Below are 27,616 nucleotides of genomic sequence, written 5' to 3'. Positions count from 1 at the left end.
TAAAAGAAAGATCTGCTTGCTCAGTCTTTAAAAAGTTGAAGAATTGTCACCAGAACCTGTTAAGGATGTTAGTTGTCATCCTTTTACTAACCTCCCTGAAGCAGCCTTTTAATATCTTCATCTTCAAACAAATGACCATCACCACCTTCAATGAATTTGGTAACCTTGGTGACTTCTGAGAGGATACATGTGTATAGCAGAAATTGGTTTATACAACAAAAAACACAGCAGATTTGATGTGATAAATAATGGCATCTGCCAGATAAGGCATTCCAGACCAAGTTAGGTCTTCCACAGTTGTTAGTGTTGTTTTTTGATTCACTAATTTTCTTATAGAACTGTTGAACATTATACTGTATAATAAAACAAATACGGCTGTAATTTATGCTCCATTCCATATTTTCAGGCTTTTTTAATGTTGTGTGAAACTTGGACTACAGAATTAGAGTAGAAAACACGTACAAGGCCTCAAAGATTATTTTAGGCTTGGATATGGACAGCTTATGTAAATTTATTTGTCTGGATATACTCACCTTCTTGCAACAATTTCTTCAGAGTTTCTTCCGTTTCTCCATCTCCAGCAGAAATTCTAGTGTATTTTATTTCAGGACCTAAAAGAAATACAATTAAGAAAGGTCTAAGGCTCAGCGCCTATGGCTCAAGCGGCTAAAGCGCCAGCCACATACACCTAAGGTGGCGGGTTCGAATCCCCAGCCCGGGCCCGCCAAACAACAATGATGGCTGCAAACAAAAACTGGCCAGGTGTAGTGGCAGGCTCCTGTGGTCCCAGCTACTTGGGAGGCTGAGATAGGAGACTTGATTGAGCCCAGGAGTTGGAGGTTGCTGTGAGCGTGATGCCATGGCACTCTACCCAGGGGGATAGCTTGAGGCTCCGTCTCAAAAAAAAAAAAGGTCTAAGACTGAGGAAGGCAAATTTCTTTCGTGTAGTGACAGAGGGTAAGTATTTTACACTTGTGGACCATGTTGTCTACGTAGCAACTGTTCAACTCTGTTGTTCTAGTATAAAAGTGGCCATACACATTATGTAAATGAGTGAACATGACTGAACAAAACATAAAGTTTTCCAATAAAACTTTATTTACATGAACAGTTGGCACAGGGCATAGTTGCTGAATAATTGTTTGAACCAATACTTACAGGAATAGCTGAATTCATAATTTTTAGGCACAGACTGATGCAAAGGTTTATTAAAATTATCAGTAAGTTGTTTTATATGAACTTTCATATCTTTTGTCTATAGATGTATAGACCTTAAGAGTAATGAAACCTTGAAGGAGGGAATAGTTTTTCTTTTAGGATTCAACAACTCGTTAATAAACAGTAAAGTAAAGAGGGTATATCATATAATATGAATGCAAACACATAACAAAAACACATGCTTCCAGAATTACCTATAAATATCCAATTTACCATAGAACAGATTACTTATTTAGAATAGTATAATTTCTTCTAGACAAGAAATGAAGTAATTTCAGTAACAATCATTAAAATTACTTAGTCAGTATCTTCAATGATTCATTTACAGATAACTGAGAATGAACTATTATTTGATGTTTATAATCTGAGCATATATCTGTGTATGAAATTAAAGACTACCTGTAATGATCCGTTCTTCCCATGTCTCTTTTTCTGTTATTTCCACAGGTACACCATCAATGATTTTGGTGTACTTTTTAATAATTGGCTCTGAAATTAGGGGTTGAAAAACGCATTGATTTATTCTTATGTGGTGTCTATACTTGCATTAGCTATACATTTTAATGATTAAGTATACTTCTTAAAATATTGCCATTTCAGAATCAATAATAATCATTTTGGGAGCATAGCTCAAATAAAGTCAGATTAATATAGGTTTAAAAGCTAATAAATATTGATGTCCCAAATCTTGGGTGATGGAGAGGGCCAGCTGACAAGCTAACTCTTTTTTTTTTTTTTTTTTTTTTTTTGCCGGGCCTGGGTTTGAACCCGCCACCTCCAGCATATGGGGCCAGCGGCGCCCTACTCCTTTGAGCCACAGGTGCCACCCCATGATAAGCTAACTCTTTACATCACTCTTGTTTCCTGAGTGTGGAATGTGTATTCAATGAAAATCTAAGGATACATATATACACTTCACTGGAAGGGAATCCGAAAATAAATCTTCATAGTGGTGTTTAGAGTCTTATACAATGGCTATTTCTCTTCTATTTTTGAGTCCAATATGTCCAGTTGTACTAATGTCAGTATTGTCATCATAATTCATAATCGTCATATGTAGATGACAGCTTTGTTGGATCTGGGGTGGCTTAATGGTTAAATGAATCTCACCTAGATCCATTAAAAGGCAAACTATATTTTATTTCTTACTGGCTAATAATTGTCCCACAACTGAGAAAATGACTCCCTCAATTTCTGTAAAATTAAAACCAAGAGAAAATATCAGATGTTCAGTATTCCTAAGCCAATAGTATTTCAAAATAATCACAGTGATACTAAGTAGACACCAGAAAATATACACAATGCACCTCCATGGAGCACTTCAGTTACAGTTTCACCTTCTTTAATCAGCCTGAATTCAGGTTCACCTTCAATTTTGACTTTTATTATTGTGGGTCCTGAGACATTATTTTAGAAGACAAATTACCTTGTTAAATCAGGCTTTTAAATTTACCAAAATAGGAAATTTATTCCAACTTTTGGTGCTACTTAAATGTCCAGCTAGTTTCAGGCTCTCTATATGAAATTCATTCTAAAATTTCTCATTGTCTTCAAATTAGATAATATTTATGAGAACAAATGACTCTGTCTATTGGTATGCTACTAAAATTACTATAATCTGTTTCAGGGTTTAAACATATGTATAAATCCACCCATTCATTGGTAATTTTATTAGGTCTGATCACACAAAATATTGTATGTGGCTAAATTTTGTGAATCATGCAGTACTATGTACACATTTGAGTTGCTCTAGTGATAACTGGTATTGATCTTACTTTAGCATACTGATATTATCTATTACTCTTTAATTACCAAAAATTTTCATTTCAGATTTATAAATCACTCACTACCTTGCATTTTTGTTCTAGCAACCACAAGACTGTACATAAGAAAATCATAATTTTATACTTACCTTTAAGATGCTGAGTTTGAGGTCTTATAGGAAAATGGATTTGGGTACTTACCTTCTCTGTGAGAATAATACAAAACTAGCTAATTAACAGTTAAACAGTTCTTCAAAGGCCAAAGTTAAATAAATGTTGCATTTGGTTTGCAAAATGATTTTGCTCCCAGAGAAAATCATTTTGAATGTTAGAAAGCTGCTTGCTACATTAGTTAATCAAGACTATGTCATATAGAAGTAAGAAAATAAGGTTCAGTACATTTAACTCATACTATAAGACCCTTCAACAGTCAAATGTAACTGTATTTGCTTATCTTTGAGGTAATGTTTTTGTCTGTGTAGAAATTGTCAATGAGTATCATTCCCAAAACTAAATATTCTATAATAACAAAAATAATGAAAATAAGAGTACAGTTCTTTCAAATAATGAATATTTCATGCCATAAAGTTTGATCTATGAGGCCAGGCAATATTGAGTATAAGACATAAGGTCATGTTTTTAAGGTGTAGAGAAAGTATACCTCAGGAGTTTAAGAACAAGAAATGAGTTAATAAAAATACTTAAGCTCGTATTTCTGTATAAAGCCAAACTAAAATTTCAGAAACATCTTTTATAGTCAAGCTCTATGAAGAAGGGCATTTTATAAATTTTTTTCCTATTTATTCCCAGCATCTAGGAGAGTACCCAGCACAATTGGCGCTTGATAACTCTATTTTGGATTGAATTTTCATTGATTCATTCTTAATTGTAAAATTTGGTTAAGTACCTTTTATAAGGAACATTTTAAAACTGTGTCTTGGAGCCTACTGTATTTAGTAAGAATTTGAAAGTCATCAATGAATGCGCAAATGTTCAAACAGTAAGAAGGAAATGGAATAACAATCTCTGAAGCTGGAGAATTACAAATGGCTGTCAAGACAAATATTTGTTTCCTACATTAGGTGACACAGAAGTAAAATTACTGAATCTTTGAACTCAAGAGTTATTGGTGAAAAGGTAATATGGCCCATTTTTGAATCCATGTTTCCTCTATAGGAAGAAGCCAAGTACAGTTGATGATATTCCACATCAACTGTAATCAACTAATCAAAAAAAGATTAATAGGATAGAATTCTGCTGACACAGGTTGAGAAGATGAGCTAAATGAAGAAACTTGAAGGAAGAGAGAAACATTTTTGAAAATAAGAAAAATGGCACATGTAAATGACTTCAGGTAAAGAAGCTACAAACAACTATAATACAAAATCTGATTTTTCAAAACAGTATAAGAATTTAAAAATCAATTGTATTGTCAAATATCATTGTGTCATTTTTCATAAAAATAATTAAGAAATGTTTTTCAACAAAAGTTTCTGTGATTTAATTTTGCCTTAAAACACCAAATTCTCTTTATCCATATATAAAATGATTCAAATGACTATTATAAGAATAATAATTAACAAAACTCACAGATTTCAAAGAATAAATTAATTTTAGATCTCAAGAATGAATAATGATGTACATAACCAATTAACTAGGAACCTTATGTGTTCTCAATGTGTTCATTTTAAGTTATGGCTCATTTTAAAAGGTATAGACAAAAGTATTCAAGAAGTTGCCATCTCAATTCCCTGAATGAGAAGAAATGTCAAAATCAAAGGTAATTACAAGAATAGTTTTTCTGAGATTTAATCAAAGGTATAATCTGTTACTTTTTTGGAACACTGTTTTTATTCTTATGGAATAAAGAAGATAAAAAGGTCTTTTCTCTGTGTCATGTCACTACATTAAGATGCTTAAACATGGAAATAAAAATTCTTATGGTCTGATTTTTGGAGATAAATGAAATACATGAAATCAGCATAACATCAAAGACGTTGAAGTTGGCTAACATAGACAGTAAGGATAGAGAGAAAAGTCACTGCTTATTTAAATGTTCCAGTCTGAAACATCAAGATAAGTGTATACATGTACAGATACATGTATATCACATATATGTGTATATGTATATAACACACATATGTAAAATACACATATATGTGATATGTCACATATAAGAACACGTTCAGAACTGTTAAATAGTCTAAGGTTGACTCACTGCACAAAATGCTTATTTCTTCCTCTGGTTCTAATGTTTTAATTTTAAAATATATCATATGGGGTTGTACTTTGAAAGCTTTTATCAATGTACAATTTCTATGCTCTCTTAGCTTGCAGAATGAAAAATGCCTGCATTTTTTTTAAAGAGTTGGTTTAACAGTACAAAAGGGATCGTGTGCAGAGATTGGAAACAAAGCAATAAAAGAAGCATCTAACCATAGTAAAAGAGTAAAAGAGCTCAGGACTGAATTCTTTGGTGACTATCTGTGTGCTAGTGCTAATGAAAAGTCAGTTAGATTCAAATTAAATGAAGTACAAGCAAATGTACTGAAAGTATTAGGAATGCACCATCTACTTTGCTAAATAATTTGCACTCCGCATTCTGCAATTACATAAGCATGCCATTGGAATAGAAATATTTAGCATGTTAGTTTCAAAAAGAATGTAAGACACATTCATTGATATCAGTATTTTTATGTTTTTTTCTACAATAAAAGGAACCATGTATAACATTGACTTTTACCTTCAGTTTTGATAATAGGCTGAAGACTGCCTTCAATCACTTTAATTTTTGGTTCCACAAATTTGGTTATAATTTTAGTTGCTGAAAGTATAGAAAGTGGAAGATGAATGATGTTTACAGAAAAACAACCTGAACAAAATTTTCCTTTTTTTTTTTTTTTTGTTTGTTTTTTCAGGGTGCTAAGTTAGCAGATATGGTAATATACTCAGGAAGTCAGATATAGGAAATATTCATAGTACATAATCTAATATCTTCTCATGTTCGGAAGTTGAACTCTGAAGTCCAGTGGAATATTATATTACTAAGTGAGAAATTCCATCTAGAAACCTATAGTTTTGAACTATACCACTAAAGCTCTTTACCTTCATTTGTACTTCTGGAAAATATGGCTGCATAGCAACAAAAGACAAACATGATTAATGTCATGCAATTCATAATATCTTAAATTGCATTGTTGGATTCTTTTTCAATTAAAAGAAAAAGACCTAAAATGTTTTTCATGCATTTGATAACAGTGACATAGAAATGAAAAAATGCCATAGTTCAGATTACTTAAAAGTAAGAATATATTTCAGCCAGCCAGACATGAGCTCTATTCAACAAATATGATATGATCAGTATTTAAGTTACATCATAAATGTCTTTAATTTTTGGCTTTATTATTATTACCATTTTCTTTAAAAACTTAAAGGTACATATTTTAAGTGTATGCCATCTACCCAAGAAAGATAATAGTGTGTGAAGTTTATTTAAAACAGAAATCAACTATTTAGATTTCTTTTTTATCTTATTTTATTATTTTTCTGTTTTTTGAGACAGAGTCTCATTAAGTCACCCTCAGTAGAGTGTCATGACGTCACAGCTCACAGCAACCTCTAATTCTTGGGCTTAAGCAATTCTCTTGCCTCAGCTTCCCAAGTAGCTGGGACTATAGGCGCCCGCCACAATACCCAGCTATTTTTTTTTTCTTGTAGTTGTCATTGTTGTTTGGCAGGCCTGGGCTGGGTTTGAACCCACGAGCTCCAGTGTATGTGGCTGGCACTGACCCTGGCTTTCTATTTTAAATAAACTGGACAGATTAACTAGAAATGTGTCTCTGGAGCCATACAACCAGGACTATTGGCTTTTTGTCCTTTTTATCAAAAAATCATAAAAGGTGGTTCCACTAAACAATGAGCCAACTGAGCACTTACAACATACTGAGTTGACACATCAGAGGCAAGAGGTTTGCATAGATTGGTTTCTGTCAGCTCTCCCATTCTGTTTCTAAGGTTTCTAGCCATGTCACCTTTTTGAATTAAAGTAGATTCTAGGCCTTAGTAGGAACTATGTCTCCATCATACTAGATTTTATATTTTGAGATCCAAATTATGAAGCTCTAAAATATATCAAATCTGTGTCTTCAATTATTGATTCCAGAGGTGGTTTTGGCACAGAGGGACCTTCCCATGAAGGTTGAATGCACAGAGGTCTCTGCTACTACTATCAAAATGAGTTAATTACTTTTAGTTTAATTTTTTTATATTATGTTACAGAACTTGAAATTTACGATGTTTCATTGGTTGGTAGCTCCATTTCAATCATGCTTTCTTGAATGCTTCAATAGTTTTCACAGGTCATATCTGAAGATCCAATACTAATTTTGGTCTACTCTAGCTCAAATGTTCTATATTTGACACTTACATTAAAGAATATCCTTTCCTCCAAAGATACAATTTAAAGTGTATGTTATTTTGGGAATAAGAAAAATATGTAGCAAGGAGATTAAGGGAATTTCAGAGCCAAATCAATAAAGGAACATAAAAATAGAAAATTTGGTTTAATTTGTCTCTACCTGTATTTGAAAATGCTTCTTAATAACAGAATATCCATCTTGGGAGGAATAAAAGAAACACTGCCCATTAGAATGTAAATATTAGAGCTGTCTCAAGGGCTCCCTCAAGTAGACAGGGAAGTCATTAGATTTGCATTATTTCAAAAAACATAGTTTATGTTGAGTGAGGATACAATTTAGTAGGAAAGAATAAAGGAATTATCATAGTATTTCAGCTCATCATAAACAAAACATTGAATTGACATATGTAGAAAATAGTGGAATTAGCATGGATAAAGTAAAAAAGTTAAAGGAAAGTAGTGCAGATATATACATATAATACATATATTTTTGATATATAAAAATGACATAACACGTCTGATGAATAGAGCCATAAGAATTCTTCAATTTGTTATAAAATATATATTTGAGAAAATTTTATACTTCCATTTACCATGCTGAATCATAACTCTCCCCATTATATCTTTAAAACAGTTCTGAGCTGGCCTCATACTGAAATTGTACATGTTATTATATGATTGAAATCAACAAGAGCAGTAGACATTTTGTTTTGCTCCTTATGTTGGTTTTACTCCTTTTTTCATATCTACTGTAAATTTTAATAGAAGTTTTCTTATTAAATAACTCAATACTCAATAGAATAATTTTCTAGCCAGAGTAAATATGAGGATTAAAAAATGTTTTAGCTACTGATATATTTTGAGTGTTTAAATTACAGAGCCAAAACAAAATGAAAAGAAGTTCTGCTTTGAAATCTACAATGAAAAAAAGAGACAAAAAAGAGAAAAAAAGAGACAAAAAAAAAGAGACAAGGAAGAAAAAGCCCCCATGAAAACCATACCTTACAAACTACATTTATGAGAATGAAATGCCCTTTAGAATTGTTAAGTAGTAGACAATTAATTTTGATAATCTGGTAATGTCAGGGATTAAAAAACAATCTTGGGATTTGGAAACTATAGAGTTATCACTTGACAGAATTTTGTTCCTTTGTCCAGTTTTGGATGGGGAGAGTTCTGGCACACACTTCCCACCCTCCCCTTCAGACAGTTCAGGGCTCAAAGGCAGAGTGAGAAACAAATTTTCAGCAATGTCATTTGTGTGTCCACACTTCTGAATTTCCAGAGACCTCTGGACAGCCTAATAGTGAATCTTCCCTCTGTATGTCATCTTTTTTTCTGACTCTTTGTCATAGTAGTATTATATTTTATTGCCTTTCCTATATTATTTCACTCTGTGTTTTCCAATGTGGAAAAAGAGTTCATCAAAGTTTAATGATACAGCCAAACCTGAGAGGCCTGATCCAGAACTCAAGCCCTGTTTCAAGTGGAATAGCATTTGCCATTGTTTGAAATTCTAAATACCAGATTATCAATATCTGTAAATACAAAAAAGTGATTTGGTTCTTTTTTTTTTTTTTTGCATTTTGCCACTTATGTGACAAATATTCATCATTTACTTACTATAGACAGTCAAGGGGATTTCTTTGAAGGTGCTACCACGAACAAACTGGAAAGAAATGTTTACATTTAGTAACATGAAAATTGGTAGTTGTGTCAACAAAACTATAGCACTGCTTTAATTCTCACTAAAGTAAAAACAGTACAGCTATCATAACACTTAAAGAGAAATGAAGCCTGCATATAAATTATCTTCCAATTCCTTCCTATCAGGCCAGATAGCATAAAAATCATAGGCTTTTTACTCAGAGTTTAAAAATTATGTAATAATTAATTCAAGGTTAAATATATTTATTAAATACTATTGTATTTTTTGGCTATTTTATTCCTACAATGACAAAAGAATAAAATATTTATTTGCCTTTCACATGGGATTACTGATAATATTTTATAAATGAATTTCTTATCTTTATACTCAGCAGTGAAGGTATTTGATGACAGAAAGATATTATTTATGTATGTCTTATTTTCCTAAGTAGGCTAAAATTTTTGAATAAAGACCATATCTGGTTCAACTTCATATTTTCCATAACACTTAATGCACTACTTGGCCCTAAGTAGCTTTTAATAAATACTTGTTAAACAAAATCATGCAATGTCAATTCTTTCAAGGTGGCCCTGTGGCACATAAGCAAAAAGGAACAATCCATGTCCAGTGTATGCTTACTTATCAGTGTATACATTTCTAGTCTCTTATAGTAAACCTTCAGTATCTGTTCCATATACAAAATAAAAACAATAATGTCCTATACCTTAATTTGAATGTATTTGACGAGTTTATTAAGTATTTCCAGCAGCTGATCATTTCCGACAGGTGTGTCTATGAAGAGGAAATGCATATTAGTAAGAAAGGGTAAAATGAAAATCCTAGATTTATATTAAAAAAGAGTTAACCTATTAGTGAGTTCAGTAACTACCAACCTGCTGGATAGAGGAGTTTATCTACAACATGAATGACACCATTTGTTGTCATGATGTCAGATTCTTTTGATTTCAATTCATTCACCAGAAGTGTGTCATTTACCTATCAAAACAGAGGGTAATGCCAAAGACAGATTTAATGAAGGATGAACATTTAGATAATTTAATGTTGGGTGAACACTATCATAAATTTATTCTAGACACTTACTCCTTTCAGATAGATTTTGCTTCCCTGTGTGGTCTTTAAAATGTTAGTAACACCAGGTTCAAATCCCTTTCCAATGAAAACTCCTGGTGTTAAGTGATAAAGAATGATGTTCTGAAGAGCGTTTTTATCCCCTAGAAGAAAAAGATGTATATTTATTTAATAATGTGACATTTTGATAGTACAAAAACTAAAAAACAAAACTTTTCTTTTGTTTTTTCATTCCACGTTATATTTTCTCAAAATATCATTGTTCTCTCAAGTTGATTCTCAATGCTATGTTAAGAGATACAATCATTTCAATCAGTTACCTAACTTACTGGGAGAAAACATCAAATTATTTTTGAAATTATGACTGTTTTCTTCTTTGTCACCCTGTTATGTGGACTTTAATAGGAGCAACAAAAGCAAACATCTAGTTCAACAACATGAGAATGAGCTATTGAAGAACATTCCTGTGGGACTCTCCACATGTCCCAAGTGGAATTAAAGCAAACTAAAACTAGTTATGAATACAAAGAAGGGACTTCTTTTTAGACTGACGTCTGCACAGGAAAGCTTGAGGAAGAAGTGAGATCCTAAAATCAAGGAGCACGTATCTGGTATTCCCTTCTACTCACTAATCAGAATTTCCTTTTCGTCACTAGTCATCCCCTTAAAGGCATCATTAGTTGGCACAAACAAGGTCCAGTCTCCAGGTTGTGTCAGGAGCTCTTTCAAGTCTGCAGCTTCAAGGAGGCTGAGGAAGATGCTGAGCAGGAAGGATGTGCATTTATTTGGTTAGATTTAGGTTTAGGCATATTCACCTAAAACACATATCATAGAGTAAAGTCTGTGTACTATGGAAAGCGTGAAAAAACTCCTCACATATTTTCATGTTTTAAATGCAGTTTATCTGCCAAGAAATTTTAACATGGGGAAGGGACCGAAATACACAATGCAATGTTTAAATTTCTTTGTCTCTGTTTTAAACTTATACAACTTGACAAGGTCACATTTTATAACAAAATTGAAATATTTCTTTTTCATTTAATGCCCCCACAAAATTGTCTTTGCTGGTATATTATGTTGTAAAACTAATTACAAGAAAAATTTCAAGGAGTAGTTCAGCCTATTGGATTTTTTTGTTCACCCACCAAATAATATGGTGTGCCAAGAAGCATTTATATTATACATAATTCTTTGAAAACATTTGAATGGACTTCTTATTCTAAATTCTATTCTCAGCAATACTGGAGACTGAATGCCTTTTGGGATACTGACTGTGAAACAAAAAATATGCCACAAGTTCTCATTCTTGTGTGGAGGTGCAACTGATAGGCTTACCTAAAGCGCTTATCTTGTTTTAGTTTTTCATGGAGGGATTTCTCTGCTGGTTTGATTATCTCTCGGAATATATGAATAGCACCATTTCTTCCTTGCTTGCTTCCTCTAACCATGCATGAATTTTCAATGCAGACAGCCTAGGAAAAAAAGAATGATGTGGTGTCCATTTCCTTGCTCGAAATTTCCCATGTGCATGCTTAAATTTAAGCTGCACATTTCTGAATTGCATACTTACATTTCTGAATTGGCCCTTCTGAGAAGTCACCTGGCCATAAAGGCCAGGGAAACAGCTTCTGTCCTCTGTTTTCAATATCTCACACTATCTGAATTCAGACTTCCTATTCAGTCAGGTTCTCTACTGTAAGTCAAGCTATGCTGTGCATGAAGCAAGTACTTTTGTGAACGAATTACATAATTGCAAGTAGTTTTGTGAATGAATTACATAATTTCTATAGAATGGCACTTCTCCATTTTCTGTCATTTCTCTCCAGGTTTTAGCTATTCCTCCAGATCCTTTTTTTGGTTAACGTTAACTGTAAAGTTTGCTGACTTAAATGCTTCTTACGATCTTCACAAATATTTCCTGTATTTCCTTGACTGTAATACAGCAAGTCAAATCATTGATATATTTATAGCTTTTTGAACAAATGTAATATATGTATATGTATAATTTAAAGTGAGGCCTGTTTAGTACACAAATAAAAATCTCTGTGCCTTGGAATTGTGAAGCTACAGTGAGCAGCTGCTACATGCTATGTTCAGTTCTAGGTAATTCTTGACTTCCTCTGAAACCTTTTAGATGCAGCTGTGTGTGTTAGCTGGACAGTGAACAGTACCACTCAATGCATTATAATTTTGGTAAAAAATATTTCTAGAAATTTCCTTGTTGATAGAGGTACATTAGTACATTTTATAGAGTCCAAAAATCTCTGTGTCTATACAAGTTTATCTTGAAAGTCATTCGAAAGGGATCATTCTATACATTTAAGTGTAAAGTACTCTACAAACTTATTTAGCAGGGTTTTAGTATTTTCTGTATTTTAAAATAATTAATATTTTAGACCTTGATATCATTTATAATGAAACAAATGCAGATTTTCTGAGTAGTCTTTGTACTTCATAGTCTTTTCACCCAAGTGATCAGTTCCCAAAGCCTCCTAAAAATACTCACTATTAAAACCACATTCATAAAATTCTGAAAAAGATTTGTTGTAATAACATTCTTTGACACCTGTATGACATTGGACATTTAGGTCATTGTAAAGTTTTTTCCTCTTTCTGATTTACTTACTGTACGATACACGAAGACTCTGAGCTGTTTGCCTCCAATAGTCTCAAGTTTTTGTCCATTGTAAAGTTCATTAAGGCCAACTTTTACTTTCAATATGTGATTCTGAAGAATTAATTTAAGAAGGCGCTGATCCATACTCAGAGTATCATCTACAAATAATTTCATTAAGAAAGAGCATTATTTTAAGAAGAAAATATTAAAGTTTCTCCTGACAAGAGAAACCATGAAAATAGATAATCCCTGATGCTATTGATATTTATGGATCTTACATTCATATAATAAGTGAATCGACCTAAGTGCCCTAAACCAGCAATTCAATTCACCAGTAGAAACTCTATGACCTGTTGCATCAAATGACTACAGCATAGTTTCAAGCAGATCAAGCACTGGGTTTCATCTCTCTAGAGAGAAACAGTTTTATGGTGGTCAATGGCAAAAGCTAAATTCTAATGATGGCCAAGGTTTTGTGTGACAGTTTGATGTCCATTAGTCACATGAAAGACTATTGATGAATCATTTGTAAATTCATCTTTAGTCCCAGAAAGAGAATCAAAGCACACAACCGCTTAAAGTTGGGCTAATGTCAAAACATATTAGCATTATTATTACAAAGAAGAAAACCAGCATTTCTAGGAATTTGAATTTTTTCTGATTAATAATTTTCTATATCACAATTTAGTATTGGGAAAACTTAAAGCAGTATGCCACTTATTTTTAGATTGCTAAATTAAATTTTGTCTAATGATTTAAATACATCTTTTTGAGATCGTTTTTCTGAAACTGGTGATTGGCTACCTTAATCTAAACATTGTCTGTGAATAGAACCTATTGGGTAAAAGAAATTCTTGGATAATATTTTACATCAAGGTATGGCATTGTATAGTAGCCTCTTATTATTTATAACATGACATTTTTATTGTTTAAATTTTGAGGTTCAAAATATATCTATTTATTTCTAAATATTATATTGGTGTCAAATAAACAGATTTGTTTTTCTTATGATCTAATAATGCAAACTTAGGTGTGCTAGAAATAGTATTAGATTCAGAGAATAACTGAATTATTCCTTATTACAAAATTTTCCTCCCAAGTTATTATCCACAACAATGAAATGTTCTGAAATGAAGTCTATTTTAGCAGAGACAACACAGTGCTAACACATTATATGTGCAACCATGGCAGAAACTAATCAAAACTTTGCAAAACAGTTATTATTTCTCACTACAAACAATCATGGTAAAGAAAAGAAAATGTTTGTAAGGAGAGAACAGAACAACATCATCCAGTACATACCAGAAAATGCATTATTCACAGGTGCCAGAAGAGTGTATTCTCCATCGGGCCTCAGAGCAGATGCCAAGCCTAATTGGGCCACAAGATCTGTGAAAGTGGTTTGCTGATTTCCAGCCAGCTCAATAACTTGTTTGGCTGCAAAATAAACCATCACCATCCAAACAATGCCACCATTGCTCTTAACTTCATACCAAAATTAGTAAATCAATTCTTAGCTATTCTCTAGTGAGAGAATTCCAGCTTTCATTTGGGGGAGGGGGTTAATAAGCACAAAAACTTTCAGAAAGAAAATACTTTTCTGTCTTTCTACTTAACAGTTTTCTTTAATTGTTTATTGATCACCTCTCATTATCTCTCTATCCTGTGCTCTTTCATTTATACAAAGACATTTAGTTATGTCTTTCCCCTGCTTTCAAGAAAAATTGGCACCATGAGAACCTTTATAAACATTAGATGTTAGAAACCCTGGAAAGCCAAAGTTCTACCCATAGAGTGCCCACAACGATGCAGGCTACCTGTTCAGTATCCAGTTAGCTCACTGTTCATGGAATTTGTAATTCACATACTTTTCTTTATATTGTACATGCATTTTTTCATGAGATACCATAATTGGTAAATAATAGTACATAACAAATACAAACTGCTGCTTACCAGAATCAGGAATTAGGACCTGATCAATCAAATGGATCACACCATTATTTGTCACAATATCTTTTTTGTTCACCATTTTGATTCCATTTACTGTTATGCTGTCACCATCACATCCTATCTCAATTGTGTTTCCTTCCAGGGTCTCAAAGACTGCTCCCCCCATGATAGCCTCAGAACACTGGAGAGTATTTAAGATGTGATATTTCATGAGAGCTAGAGGACAAAATGAAAAAATAAAGCTTTCAGGTAATAGAAAATAACACTTGACCCTTAAAAGATGTGTTTTACTGTGAAAGTATTCCTAAGAAATATAATGCAGATATAAACCTAAGGACTGACTGAAGGTTTTAAAATCCTAAGTGTTCATGTCTAGAAAAGCTTTTCTTTCCCCCCATTAACTACACCATAGAAACAGCTCACTCTGGTAGTAAATAAGAAAATAAGATCCATTTCAGGAAATAATTTGTGCAGTACTAGAAAATGTGAGAGATTAAGTTCCAGCTATCATAAGAATGTAATTCCTGATGGGAAAGCAAGAATTGGTCTTTTCAGAAGGCCTATAAAGTTATTTTTTAGTGATGCCTGTTCCAAAACACCCAAGCAGTATCTGTACCTAAATTGTAATGAGGTTGAAAGAAGCTGTAGGTTGGACAAATAATTTTCTAAAGACAACATTTAGAAAGTAGTCAAAATAAAAATGATTTCTCAAAAGACATCCAGAAGAAACTATGCTTCAACCAAATTATATGTATCACATACCCTAAAAATATCTCTTCTTAAATTGGTTAAGAGTATCTGGGGTTAGGCTGAGTACATGGAATGTGCCAGCATTTCTATCTGGCAATAGAAAAGCAACTAGGAAAGCAGCCAAATTTTCTGTGAATTGGTAACTAGTGGCCCAAGAGAACCATACAATTGTCTCAACTGGATTATATCTTTTGGCATAAATATAGAATCAAAAGCATTGCATAATTTGTATATAACATTAAAATTTTGGAGATCTAATATTTCTTTTCAATGCCTGCTATTTCTTCTAATTATCTGCTGCTTATTACATGAGTTATTCTTAGAAAGAATTAGGATGTTCTTATTATTTAAGAGTTATACTCTGCCTATTCTTTCAAGGATTCTTTAAAAAAAGACTTTCAAAAAGCACCCCAGAATATGGGGGGGGGGTTTCACTTTTGCTTATTAAAGCTTATATTATTGGCAAGAACTAGTCTCTTTTTCTTTTTTTTTTTATAGATACAGAGTCTTACTCTGTCACCCTCAGTAGCGTGCCATGGTGTCACACGGCTCACAGCAAACTCCATCTCCTGGACTTAGGTGATTCTTTTGCCTCAGCCTCCTGAGTAGTCTCTTTTTCATTTCCTTTTCTTCTCAGAATGCTGGGAAACTTCTTAGAGAGAAAAACAATACACTACCTTCAGAAGCCACTTTGTCTCCCATGATCCGTTCTAGAACACCTCGTGGGAGTTTCTCAAAAGCCTCATTGGTAGGAGCAAAGAGTGTGAAGTGACCATCTCGTCCAAGGGCTTCCAATATGTCCGATGTGATGGCAGCTGCCTGAAACACAAATGTGCTTTACAGAGGCTTGCAAAGCATGCCAAATGGCAAATCCAAAAGAAAATTCTAAGCCCAGGCTGACATGAGGGAGTTGATTCCTTCACCATAGATGTTTGTTCTTATTAGATATTTAAAACATCACTTTTGTGCATAATTGACAATGTCTTTTCTAACTTTCTTCAAATTAAGTTTTCAAGAATGGGAATTCTGCCCATGTTTGTGTGACTGTAGCAATATTCAACAGTACATATATACATACAACTGTTGTGAACACATTCTAAATACACTAAATACATGACACTCACATGACTGATCATTCTCTACCTACCATGTCCACAAAAATATTATTATTTCATATGGGCAGATAAATTCTCTTACATAAATGAAAATGGTTTAATTTCAAACAATAAGTCATTACATTTCTGCCATATTTGATAGCAATTTATTGTTTATTGACAGGAGAAGAGGAAGGATTTCAATGATCCAAGACAATTGCTGCTCTTGGACTTACTCTGAAAGATGATAGTTCATCTTCTGCTTCAATGAAGTCTTGAATTGAGGTGCCAATTTGTGTAAGGACACGGTCAATGACATGCACAACACCATTTGTTGCAATCTGGTTCCCATGAATGATTCGAGCACAATTAACAGTGACGACCTACAATTATTTGAAAAAATCAAAGTGGGTGGTGCCTGTGGCTTAAAGGAGTAGGGTGCTGGCCCCACATGCCGGAGGTGGCAGGTTCAAACCCAGCCCCAGCAAAAAAAAAAAAAGGAAAAAATCAAAGTGCTGAAATCAGAACATCCATTGACCACTGACACTGAAAGCCTATCCCCAGTTTCTTATTCATATCAGTAAATGTAACATAAAGGAACCTACACTCTAAATGAAATTCTGTGGATGCTGACTTATATACTGCTACATCTTAAAAAGAAAAAAAAAGAAAATGAAACCAGTTCATAACCCAAGTCAAGTCGCACTTAACATTTCTGGAAACATAAGGTGAAAGTATTCTTTTCATCCAAATTATTACTTTTATTCTTCTTTTTCTTTTATGCAGATAGCCTATTTGTAATATAGACTAATGAATTATATAAAGAAGTTTAATTAATTCTAAAGTAAGTTTGAGAGAGATAAACCCATTTATTGCATAAATACAGTCAGTTCTATTACAACAACTTCCTAAATGTTCCTTCATCGCTGACCTATTTTGTCCTTAGAGAATTTGAATATTGAAAAAGTCCTATGACCCCACTGGCAGTTTTCCACAAAGATTTAATACAAACATACAAGAAACTCCATTACTATTACTATTGTATACAGAAGGTGAATGAAAGAACGCTCATTCTCTGATTATTTTTTTGCCTTGTTTAAAAATTGTTTTAAACACACCAACTATTAAACTTTCCTTTTTAAGAATACGTAAGTAAACTATCAATGAACTGTTAATGTAATTTGTCCTTCATAATCATTCTTCAGTGGAAATTAGTAACTGGATTGAAAATTTACATGACCTAGATTTGGGGAAAATCATAATATAGCACTTCTCACTAACATTTTATTATTGTTATGAACCTTACATAAAAGGTACAGACAAAATTACAGGAGAGAATTCTCTGAAATTTACTTTCAATTAGTGAAACTTACCCCATTAGGGTAATGGTTAATGAAAAGTCCCAAATTGTTATACATTGAAGGAATAATCATTCCATTTTTTAAGTCCTTGGTCAACATTCTCTTATTAACCATGTGGCTGTGTAAAGCATTCAATAATTCAACATTTACATTGCTCTCCAAACCTCTACGGATATCCTAGAAAAAAAGGAAATGATAGAAGTTTAAGTTATTGTGGGTCATTATTAAAAGTCTTATGATCACACTATTCTTACTCTTTGTTTTCTTATTGCATAATCAGATGATAATACAAAATTGAAATAAATAACTTAACATCATAGTATTCCAATTGGTTAAGGAACTTTCTAAGTTCAATTACTCGATGAAGGGTCCTGACTTTGATAAAGCACTTAGACAGAACAAGTTTTTAAGAAAGGACAATCTTAACATAAGTGATTAGTGGTAAGATGATAAGACTTAGGGGGGGTATGAAATTATAAGATACTTAAGATATTTTAAGTGGCAAACAAAACAAAAATCACATTATATTTGTGTATAACACTTGAGTTTTAGCAAGGATTTTACAATGATCCTATAAAAAATTCAAGAATTTGACAATCCTGTACCCTTTTATCTATCCAATACATGTATTATATAACACTCTACTCCATGCTACAGGAAATACAATAATAGGTAAAGCATAGTCTCAACCATTGAGATACTTATCATATAGCAGCAGGTAATAGGACACATAATAAGACACAGGACAGAGGAAAAAAAAAGGCTTGCAGGGATCAAATGAGGATCCCCAGCTATTTGGAAAGTAGTCCGAAAATAGATCTTCGAAAATAGATCTTGAAGACTAGATAAGATTTAAATCAGTAGGGATGAGGAGGTGGTCATTCTAAGTTAAGTTTCTGACACAGGGTGAATATTGAGAGAGTAAAAGTTGTTCAGTGTAGTTAATATATGTTATGTTTCTCAGATAATATTAAGAAAGAATTTTAAAAAGGTATGTTGGACAACAGTATAGAGAACTTTAAAAAGTAAAATGAAGCTGGCAATGAGGACTCACTGAAGATTTTGTGGTGTTGGAAGTTAATGATCAGAACTAGGCTACAGGAAAGTGAATTGAATGGCAATGCACAGCAGAAAGGAAGGTATAAGTTAGGACTACTTAGATGAAACATGATGCATGGCTGACTAACAGCAATTTGTAAGAATTGAAGAGGGGAAGTAAGGACAGCTCACAATTTTCAAGTCTGAACTTTGAGACTGGTACTCCCAATTGTGGAAAAGGTCACAGAAAAGCAATTATTTATGGACAGAAAGAAAGTGACATACACTTTAGATAACTAGTCAATCAACACTTTTGTGCACAGTGGAAATCAAGTAGGTGGGGGGGGGGTAAATTCACACCTAATGGGTGCAATGCACATTTTCTGGGTGAGGGGCATACTTATAACATTAACTAAAAATATATAAACAAAATTATGTAATCAAAATGTGTGTACCCCTGTAATATTCTAAAATTTTAAAAATAAATAAAAGATGCAGATGGTCTATCCAAGGAGAAGGATGAAGACAGGCATTCCAAGTGCTCTTCTGGAGTTCCAAGGAGAAAGCAAGCACAAGAAGCACAGATTTCAAAATATTTGAGTTGAGTTCCTAGAAGAGATTTTTATAAGTTTCATCTTAAGGCAAGGAAGAAGAGTAGTCACCAAAGGAATCAGGAAGGTGATTAGAGATGTGAAAAAGCCCCATCAGAAGAGAAATCTCCATAATGCATGCAACTAACTGCACAGCTAGCATAACAAGAGAATGTCTATAGGACTATGCCTACATTTGAAGTGTGTTTGACTCTAGTAATAATCATCAATTCAACTTCATACTAAGGAGAAGGTATAGGACATATTTCTATACCAGTTTTATAGATTTGGCCATTGAGTCATAATTTAGAGTGTTATAAACTAGACTGTGCACAAAAGTCTGAAAATCGAATGTATTGTTTACAACATTTCATTTAACTATCTACACATATGTTTACAAATCTGACAATTTCTGGATAGCCATGTATGTTTACATATAATTAAACGTATACAATAAAATATAGCTGTGCACATATAACATAGCTTATGATAGTGTTTAAATTCCACTAGGTTTCTTAACTTTGTATTAGATATGTCATCTGAAATTACATATATTTCCTCATAAATAAAAAGGAAAGAAAACAGATGATAATAAATGTTCTTTTTAGTCCATTCTTAGTTTGCTCTTTTTTTAAATTGGTCTGTAAGTCTGCTGGGAGTTATCTTATTTATCAATATATTAAAATGTTTTATCTCCATCAGTAACTCAACCTGTTCACATATGTACAAAGGAAAGATATAACATTTCTATTAATATCCAAAATAATAAATTAATTAAAATGAAATAATAATAATAGCAATAATAAATATATTGATCAAAAAAATTAATTACAGAATCCAAATTGTCCCAAGCATCATTACTCGGTGCGAAATAAGTGAATGATCCCTTTCCTTCGATCTCTTCCCTCAGTTTTGAGACATCAGAATAGCTCTGTGTTGTGGTGGCTCCCACGATGCCCAAAGTACCATAAACATGGTCAATAGGCAAAACTGAAATAATCAAGAAATGAACAAATACTGAGGATGATATTTTGGTGATATTAATTCATAATCATTTAAACTTTACATTTAGTGCCCCTGATATATTTAGCTAACAATTTTTGTGATAACATTCTATTAATCGTCAATTGTATATGTAAGTTACTTTTTGAGTGCTAAATAATAAAATGCTATTGAAAACTATCATGTCATATATTCTTTTCATTGATAAAAATAAACATTAAATTATCATCCTGGTTTAACATTTTTTCTCTTTAGGTCTCAATTGGGCTATGTCAATAATAATTCAGTTAAATTAAATATTAAATATGTTTTTTGAAGATATAATTTCTGTACACTTGGGTTCCTAAAAAAAAATTTAGACCTGATTTTTCTCATTAAAATTTCAAGAATAAAGTAGATCAAAGTATCTAACACTTCTGTAAGATTTCTCCCGAGCCTCAGAAGATTCACATATGAATGTCAACAGATAGGATTTATCCAGCAATGTGCAGCCAACTTATTTTTTCTGACTGTATATGATTTTAAAGTTAGTGTAATTTGGATGGCTACTGTATTTTTGACTATCCCAAGATTAGTGACATAATATAATATAATAGATAAATTAAATTATAAAATCAGGATTTTAAAAGGCCCCAAAAGATGAAGGAATTGAGTTAATAAACAAGGTTAAATTTACCAGTGGTCCAAGTACGTCCTATGTCTAAGTTGAAAAAACAAATCATAGGGAGATCTGACTTAATAGTGTTCAGTAAAATAATATATAATGAACTTTAATTGATTACAGATTCAGTATGAGCTAATGATCTGACAAGGTTACCAATGACAAGGTGTCCCCAAATGAGGTCCTCGTCTTGATATTCTCTCAGCTGCTCAGACCCATATGCATTATAGATATCAGTCTGGGATTATAATCAGAAAAATGCTACTGCAGTGGGGACTTTCTATGGGTTGGCTCCAGAGTCTATGAAGGGCGAGGGCTCCAGAGTCTATGTCACATAAAAGAACTGGAGATGATCAGCCCAGAGAAGAGAAGGATCCTGTTGGGGATGAGGGGGTAGCTGGAAGTTGGGCATAGTGGTTGGCATTTAATGTCTGAATGGCTGTCATCTCAAAAAGAAACTAGATGAACTATTTTTTTTCTCTAGTTGGCAGATTTTTAGAAAACCAAATTTCAATAAAAGGAACATTATAAAATCAGAGCCTTTTAACTAGAGGAAATGATCCGTTGCCAGGTAGTAAGTTTCTCATTCTTCTATAAGTTCAAAGAAAGGGATTTTGAGAGAGGACTTTTGTTCTCATAGGAAAACTGAATTAATTTAAATTTATAACTAAGCTTCTGTTTGTTGTATTGCTCATGATCTAGTGCATAAGAAATTTTTTCTAATATTTTACCACCATTATCAATTCATGATTAACACAAAGGTATCAGGGATATATCTTGTATTTATCATGATGCTAAATGCACACACACACAGAGCTTCTCTATAGCAACCTCAACTTTTCTCTTGCAAATGAAGAAGCTGAAAACAAGTTCTTCCTTTAATTCAGGAAACTAAGATTTTACCTGCTGGGCAGCCTTTCATTCCTTCCATTCTCATATAACCAGGGCAACATTCATATAACACAGTCCTGTATATTAGAAGAAAAGTATTATTAAAACAAAGTCCATATACCATGGATTTTAACATGAATTTGGCAAACATATCACTTATCACCAAAATTTATTCAGAGTTTAGAAATTATATATAGGCTTGTTTCCTGGCACCAAGTATTTATATTAATTTGTTTTCTCTCTACAGCCTCCTGGTACTATGGAAAAATTCTAGGATATTGATACAAAAGAATGAAATTTGAGTCCCTATTCTAGTACTTGACAGACATGTGAACCTTAAACAATTCATTTAATAAATCTGAGTCTCAGTTTCCCCAAGTATTTATATGGATGTAGTAACTGTAATACCTACCCAAAGGGTAATTGTGATTTTCAAATAAAATAATGCTTTTGAAATCATTTTGTAAACTACAGATTGCTAGAAATGGTCATTAATATAAAGTTATCAGAAACATCAGAAAATATAATAACTCATTCTAATCAATAAAATGCTATCTCATTGCTATTTTTGGTTTGAATTTTCAGTACTTATTAATGTGATCATATTAAACATAAACTTTAAAATCTATTTCCATTTCTATCGAGTTTGAACAAACAAATTAAATAACTTTGTTTCAAGTTATTAGAGGACCAAATTAAAGAAAATGCCATGCTGTTCAGTTAACAAAGTGTGCAATGTTCTACAGTCAATGAGCAAATCAACAGACCAAAGAAGTCAAGCAAAGTATACACAGAATAAATTTAATTTCCAAAATGTTGAGGGAAAGTTATAATTTAAATTTATTTACATAATAACTTCTATTTTTCACTTTATTAATGATATAACCTTGATTTTCATTTTATCAAATTCCACTGAACATTTTCTGGACTTCTTCAGGATCTAACATAGGTAGCATTTCTTAATTAAAATTTTATGTAATGATTTATGTTTCCTTTCAATAGAAATATGAATATAAATGTTATCAAACAATACTTGGAAATGGGGATGTTATTATAAACAAAAAATAAATATATACCATTGTATAATTTTTAATTGATAAATTCCACTTCATACAGATTATGATAATCCCTTACAGAATGATTATTTGGTGATGTTTCTGAACAAAAATTAGACAATTTAAGTGCTATTTCTTTTCTGCTTTTTTATCTAGTTGTGATCATTGTACTCAAGAATCAGGAATGAGTGAAAGAATTTAGAGTTAGGGGAAAGATTGCCAACTATAAGAATGAAAATCTTTTCTTAGTATGATAAAAATGGTAATACAAGCAAATTTTTACAACAAGTAAAAATTTTAATGATATAAGATATTTTATACAGTTATATAAAATAAAATAAATGTTTTCAAATTGAATACAGGTCTATTAAGTAATTATATATGATTTGAGGTCCTACTTATAACCTTGAATTTCTATTTCTCTATTTTTATAATGAAAAATTTCTAGCATGGACTATTGGCTTAAGGATAATAGATTAAAAAAACAGACAAAACTAAATGGGAAATGTCAATTCCAAGTTATTCTCTAATTTTAATGTAATTTTAAGAATAGTTGGTATGAGAAACATATACAAGCTTTATAGGACCTTATACAAAACCTAATAGAGCCCCTAAAACAATTTTATTTACATTCATTCCCCACATAAATAATTATGAATATTTGGATACAAAGAGGTAAATAGAAAGGAAATTGTTAATAAAACAAAAATTCTCTAACACATGCTAATACAACCCACACTTGAGTCTTCATGTAGAGATGCACCAGATAAGATAAAATTCCAGAACAGCTGAGTGTAATTTCAGCTAATGACTGAACAATATGATTATCTGAGTAGATATTATAGAAGCTAAAGAAAAAGTAGTTTTTTCAGGAGAAATTTATGCTGCAGAAAAATTCAATTTTCCCTTATGATCAGCAGGACAGAATAAGAATAAAGAAAAATCACTGGTATGTATTGCTCTACGCATGGGAAATTCATCTGTGTCTTCTGAAGAGGATCTAAAATTTCAGAGTGCCACTTAAAGCCACTGACAGGGGAGTCTGCAGAGTACTCGTATTGTATTGTGGGCACTGTCTTCAACCTAGGACATATGTATCATTAGGCCTGTCCAAATTACTTCTCCAAAAACCCAAAGCAACTGATCAACCAGAAAGCAAACATTTCTCTCAACTGAGAGATGAAGTCCCAAAGACATCTTTAGAACTTTTAGCAGAAGCAAGCAAGTGGCAAATCAGGCATTCTTCTTGCCAATGTTATTGATTTCTTTGGTTATTTGAAACCAGTATGTCAGTGTGCAGATATAAATGGGTTGTGGAAATTAAGCTACTTGGGGAAAATAAGCTAAGGTGATTGAACAATGGAGACACTGTTACATTTCTGGTAAAAAGGTAGGCTTCAAAGTAGGATTTTTTTTTTTTAACAAAAAGCAAGAAATAACTTTGGCATATGGTCTGTATAAGTTTTGGCATCTCTGATATATTTAGACAGTTAAAGAAAGATGAGAGCACACTTTTCTAACTTCCAGGAAAGATATAATAAAGATTTCCATAAACATTTCAGGGAGCAAGTTCTTCCTTATCTAGTTAGTGTTGTATCACATATGCCTCATGGTATGTAAGAACATACAGAACAAAGACATGAGAACAGGCCCTTTGAGTTCTGAGGCCTGGCTTGCAGCATGGCAGAAACCACTACAGCCGTTGACTTGCATTATAATTGCATGAATGACTCATAAGTCTAATAGATGTTTGCAAACTAACAGGAATAATATTCAGCTCAAAAAATAACATTAAGTTAAAACTCAATTAAGCAAATGAACAGGGAATGGCCAGGGTGGTGTAGATGTGGTTACCATGGGAGATACAGCCCAGCTAATTTCAAACAGGAATGTGCTCACAACTCTCTTCCCACCTACTTATATGCATTTGTTTAAAATAGTTTAAGGACAACTGATATTGTGAGTTTTAGTTACACAATAATTTCACATTCACCAATTCATTTTATCTTGTCAGAAAACCACTAATAAAGGTATTAAATAAATGTTTCACAGATAAAATCTCCAAGAAGTGAAATAATTTTATATTTAGTAGTTATACCAATATTATTCGCTTAGAAATACATTTGTAACCAATCCCTTTACCCTATTTAGGGTAACTGAATTGTAAAGATGATATGCTAAACAGGTTCTTTAGATCTTTTGGTTCTCAGGGCACCCATCACTGGGAATGGAGAACAAATTAACTGGAAGACAGGAGGAGCTATTTCCACTGTTTTCTTGCCTGGAGATGGCATTTAAAAACCTTTCTGATGACATCACTTATCATATCCATGACTTAGCTCCTTCTTTGTAAAAATAAAGAATTTGGACCATATGAGTGGTTTTCAGCCTTTGTTTTGCTTGTTTGCTTGTTTTTTGAGACAGGGTCTCACTTCATAGCAATCTCAAACTCTTGGGCTCAAGTGATCCTATTGACTCAGACTCCCATGTAGCTGGAACTACAGGCACCCACCACAACAGCAGGCTTGTTTTCTGTTTTTAGTAGACATTGGGTCTTATTTTTTTCTCAGGCTGGTCCCGAACTCCTGAGCTTAGGTGGTCTGCACACCTCAGTTTCCCAGAGTACTAGGATTACAGGCTGCCATGCCCAGCTGTTTCTTAACCTTTGTATGTAGAGAATTTTTGTCTTTTTCTGTCAATACATATTGGTAGAATAAACAGCAAAGCATGTCTATTAAATAATAAATAATGTGTTTTTAAGCTTAAGCTAAATAACTTAAATAATAATCATCCTCTCAGCTACTGAAATATTAAATATTATGGTGGGTATTCATTATCACCTTTGTGACCCTCTGGGGATCTAGTAGCTTGAGCTGGGAATCACTCAATTAAGTGAAGAAATGAAACTCAAGTTTTTTCCAATTTTTAACTTTGATGAAAACCTTGAGGTAAACTAGAGAACTTTAGGTCATATCCAAGTAACCGGAAGTAAAATTTAATTTGCCCTCAGAAACCTTGATATTTTAAATTAGTTTTGGTTTTGGCCCATTTTGCTCTAGGAAAATGAAGAAACTGAAGCACAGAAGTTAACTGTCTTGCCAAAAAGGGGCAAACCAAGACCAAAATGACATCATCAGTCGCTCACACACGTGGATTCTAAACCAAATCAAATGCCCATGCAATCTGCTTCTCTCTGACCACCACACGGATTCAGGTACAAATCTGACTTCCAGCAGTAACAGTGATGCAAGAAGAATTTCTTCATTTACATATGTGTTATTTTCTTTTCGTTAAATCCCTCCCACAATTTTGGATAGTATTTTCAGGAAGAATGGTGTGTACATCCAAAGAAAGTTATATACATCATGGTATTGCCTTGGAACTGGCATTTTATGAAAAAAAAAATGAGAACTTACGTTTTCTTTCCACAGATGGCACCTTGATACCAGTTTCTACAAGTGCTGAAGTATTTCTTTTTGGTGCCCAAAATCTGTTGAAGAGCGCAGACATTTGGTCTAGAGAATAGAGTGAAGGAATGTTAGTGTCCTAATGACAACTAGTTGTTCTTATCTACAGGTCAAATGATAAAAAAATGTTAAGACATGGATTTGATATTCAGAGATGGGATTCTAGTCATGCACAAATCTGACTTTTGACCCAATCCTACCAAATTATTGGAAAAACTTTAAATTCTATGAGAAAGAGAGAGAATTATACATCTTTGAGAGTAAAATACAAGTATTTCAAAACATTAACCTAACAGGAATACACAAATAGCATTAGGATTAACATAATATTATTTCTATGTGTCTATTACTTTTAAGAGTAGATAATCCACTGATCCTTTTAAAGCAAACACACTGCTCACTTGGAGGATTGCCACTGCTATCGGGCTTTCTGGAGCAATGAGAGATCAGAGAGCAAAAGAGGCAAGATTTACCAACTCCAAAGACACAGTATTCTGCAATTTTCAGGACAAGAAATCACAGAAGCAAATGAATGACAAAATTAACCTTTAAGCAACATGATTGTACAAAGGAAAATTTATCCTTTTGAATAGAATAGATTACAACATCCTCTGTCAAAATTTTAATTTTTTTTCTCTTAAAGAGATAGAAGTCTTATTTCACTTTAAGGCAAAGAAACTTTAGAACATTATGAAAATCCTCTGAAGCATACAAAGAAATGCCAAGATCCACTTTTAAAAAGTTATAAATTGTTGGTTATTTACTAAAGTATGTCTGATAAGTTTTTATAAGGTTAAATTGTAGTTGCATTTGTTCTGTGAAATATAAATTGTTTTTGCAAATTCTATAGAATTTAAAACTAACTTAAATCTTCAAAGAATTCAAAGAACTAGTTATATTACCCAGCATTTAACTTTTATATATAATTTAAAAGAAATTTCATCTAACATCATGTGAGACGTTTTAAAGTGGTTTACATAATGATAGTTTCTAACAATAGATTCT

The 27,616-nt window shown here is 32.6% G+C and overlaps 1 protein-coding gene across 1 annotated transcript in view; it reads right to left on the bottom strand.

The window, feature by feature from the left end:
* POSTN (periostin) overlaps positions 1–27,616 on the bottom strand; it is a 64,929-nt gene that overhangs the window by 6,184 nt on the left and 31,129 nt on the right. The window contains exons 2-20 of the mRNA XM_012811987.2: positions 26,561–26,659; positions 22,102–22,166; positions 20,368–20,525; positions 17,920–18,084; positions 16,783–16,929; positions 16,130–16,271; positions 14,706–14,918; positions 14,055–14,189; positions 12,762–12,910; positions 11,471–11,607; positions 10,765–10,895; positions 10,148–10,278; positions 9,940–10,042; positions 9,771–9,838; positions 9,022–9,067; positions 2,526–2,615; positions 1,618–1,707; positions 534–611; positions 92–175 (exon numbers count right to left, since the gene is read on the bottom strand). Of these exons, the coding sequence (XP_012667441.2) occupies positions 92–175; positions 534–611; positions 1,618–1,707; positions 2,526–2,615; positions 9,022–9,067; positions 9,771–9,838; positions 9,940–10,042; positions 10,148–10,278; positions 10,765–10,895; positions 11,471–11,607; positions 12,762–12,910; positions 14,055–14,189; positions 14,706–14,918; positions 16,130–16,271; positions 16,783–16,929; positions 17,920–18,084; positions 20,368–20,525; positions 22,102–22,166; positions 26,561–26,659 (2,231 nt within the window). The remainder of the gene's footprint in view (positions 1–91; positions 176–533; positions 612–1,617; positions 1,708–2,525; positions 2,616–9,021; positions 9,068–9,770; positions 9,839–9,939; positions 10,043–10,147; positions 10,279–10,764; positions 10,896–11,470; positions 11,608–12,761; positions 12,911–14,054; positions 14,190–14,705; positions 14,919–16,129; positions 16,272–16,782; positions 16,930–17,919; positions 18,085–20,367; positions 20,526–22,101; positions 22,167–26,560; positions 26,660–27,616) is intronic.

The sequence above is a fragment of the Otolemur garnettii genome, unplaced genomic scaffold, assembly GCF_000181295.1.
Source record: "Otolemur garnettii isolate 467f Iridium unplaced genomic scaffold, OtoGar3 scaffold00182, whole genome shotgun sequence".
NCBI classification, from domain to species: domain Eukaryota; kingdom Metazoa; phylum Chordata; class Mammalia; order Primates; family Galagidae; genus Otolemur; species Otolemur garnettii.
This window is presented reverse-complemented; position numbering and strand designations above follow the sequence as displayed.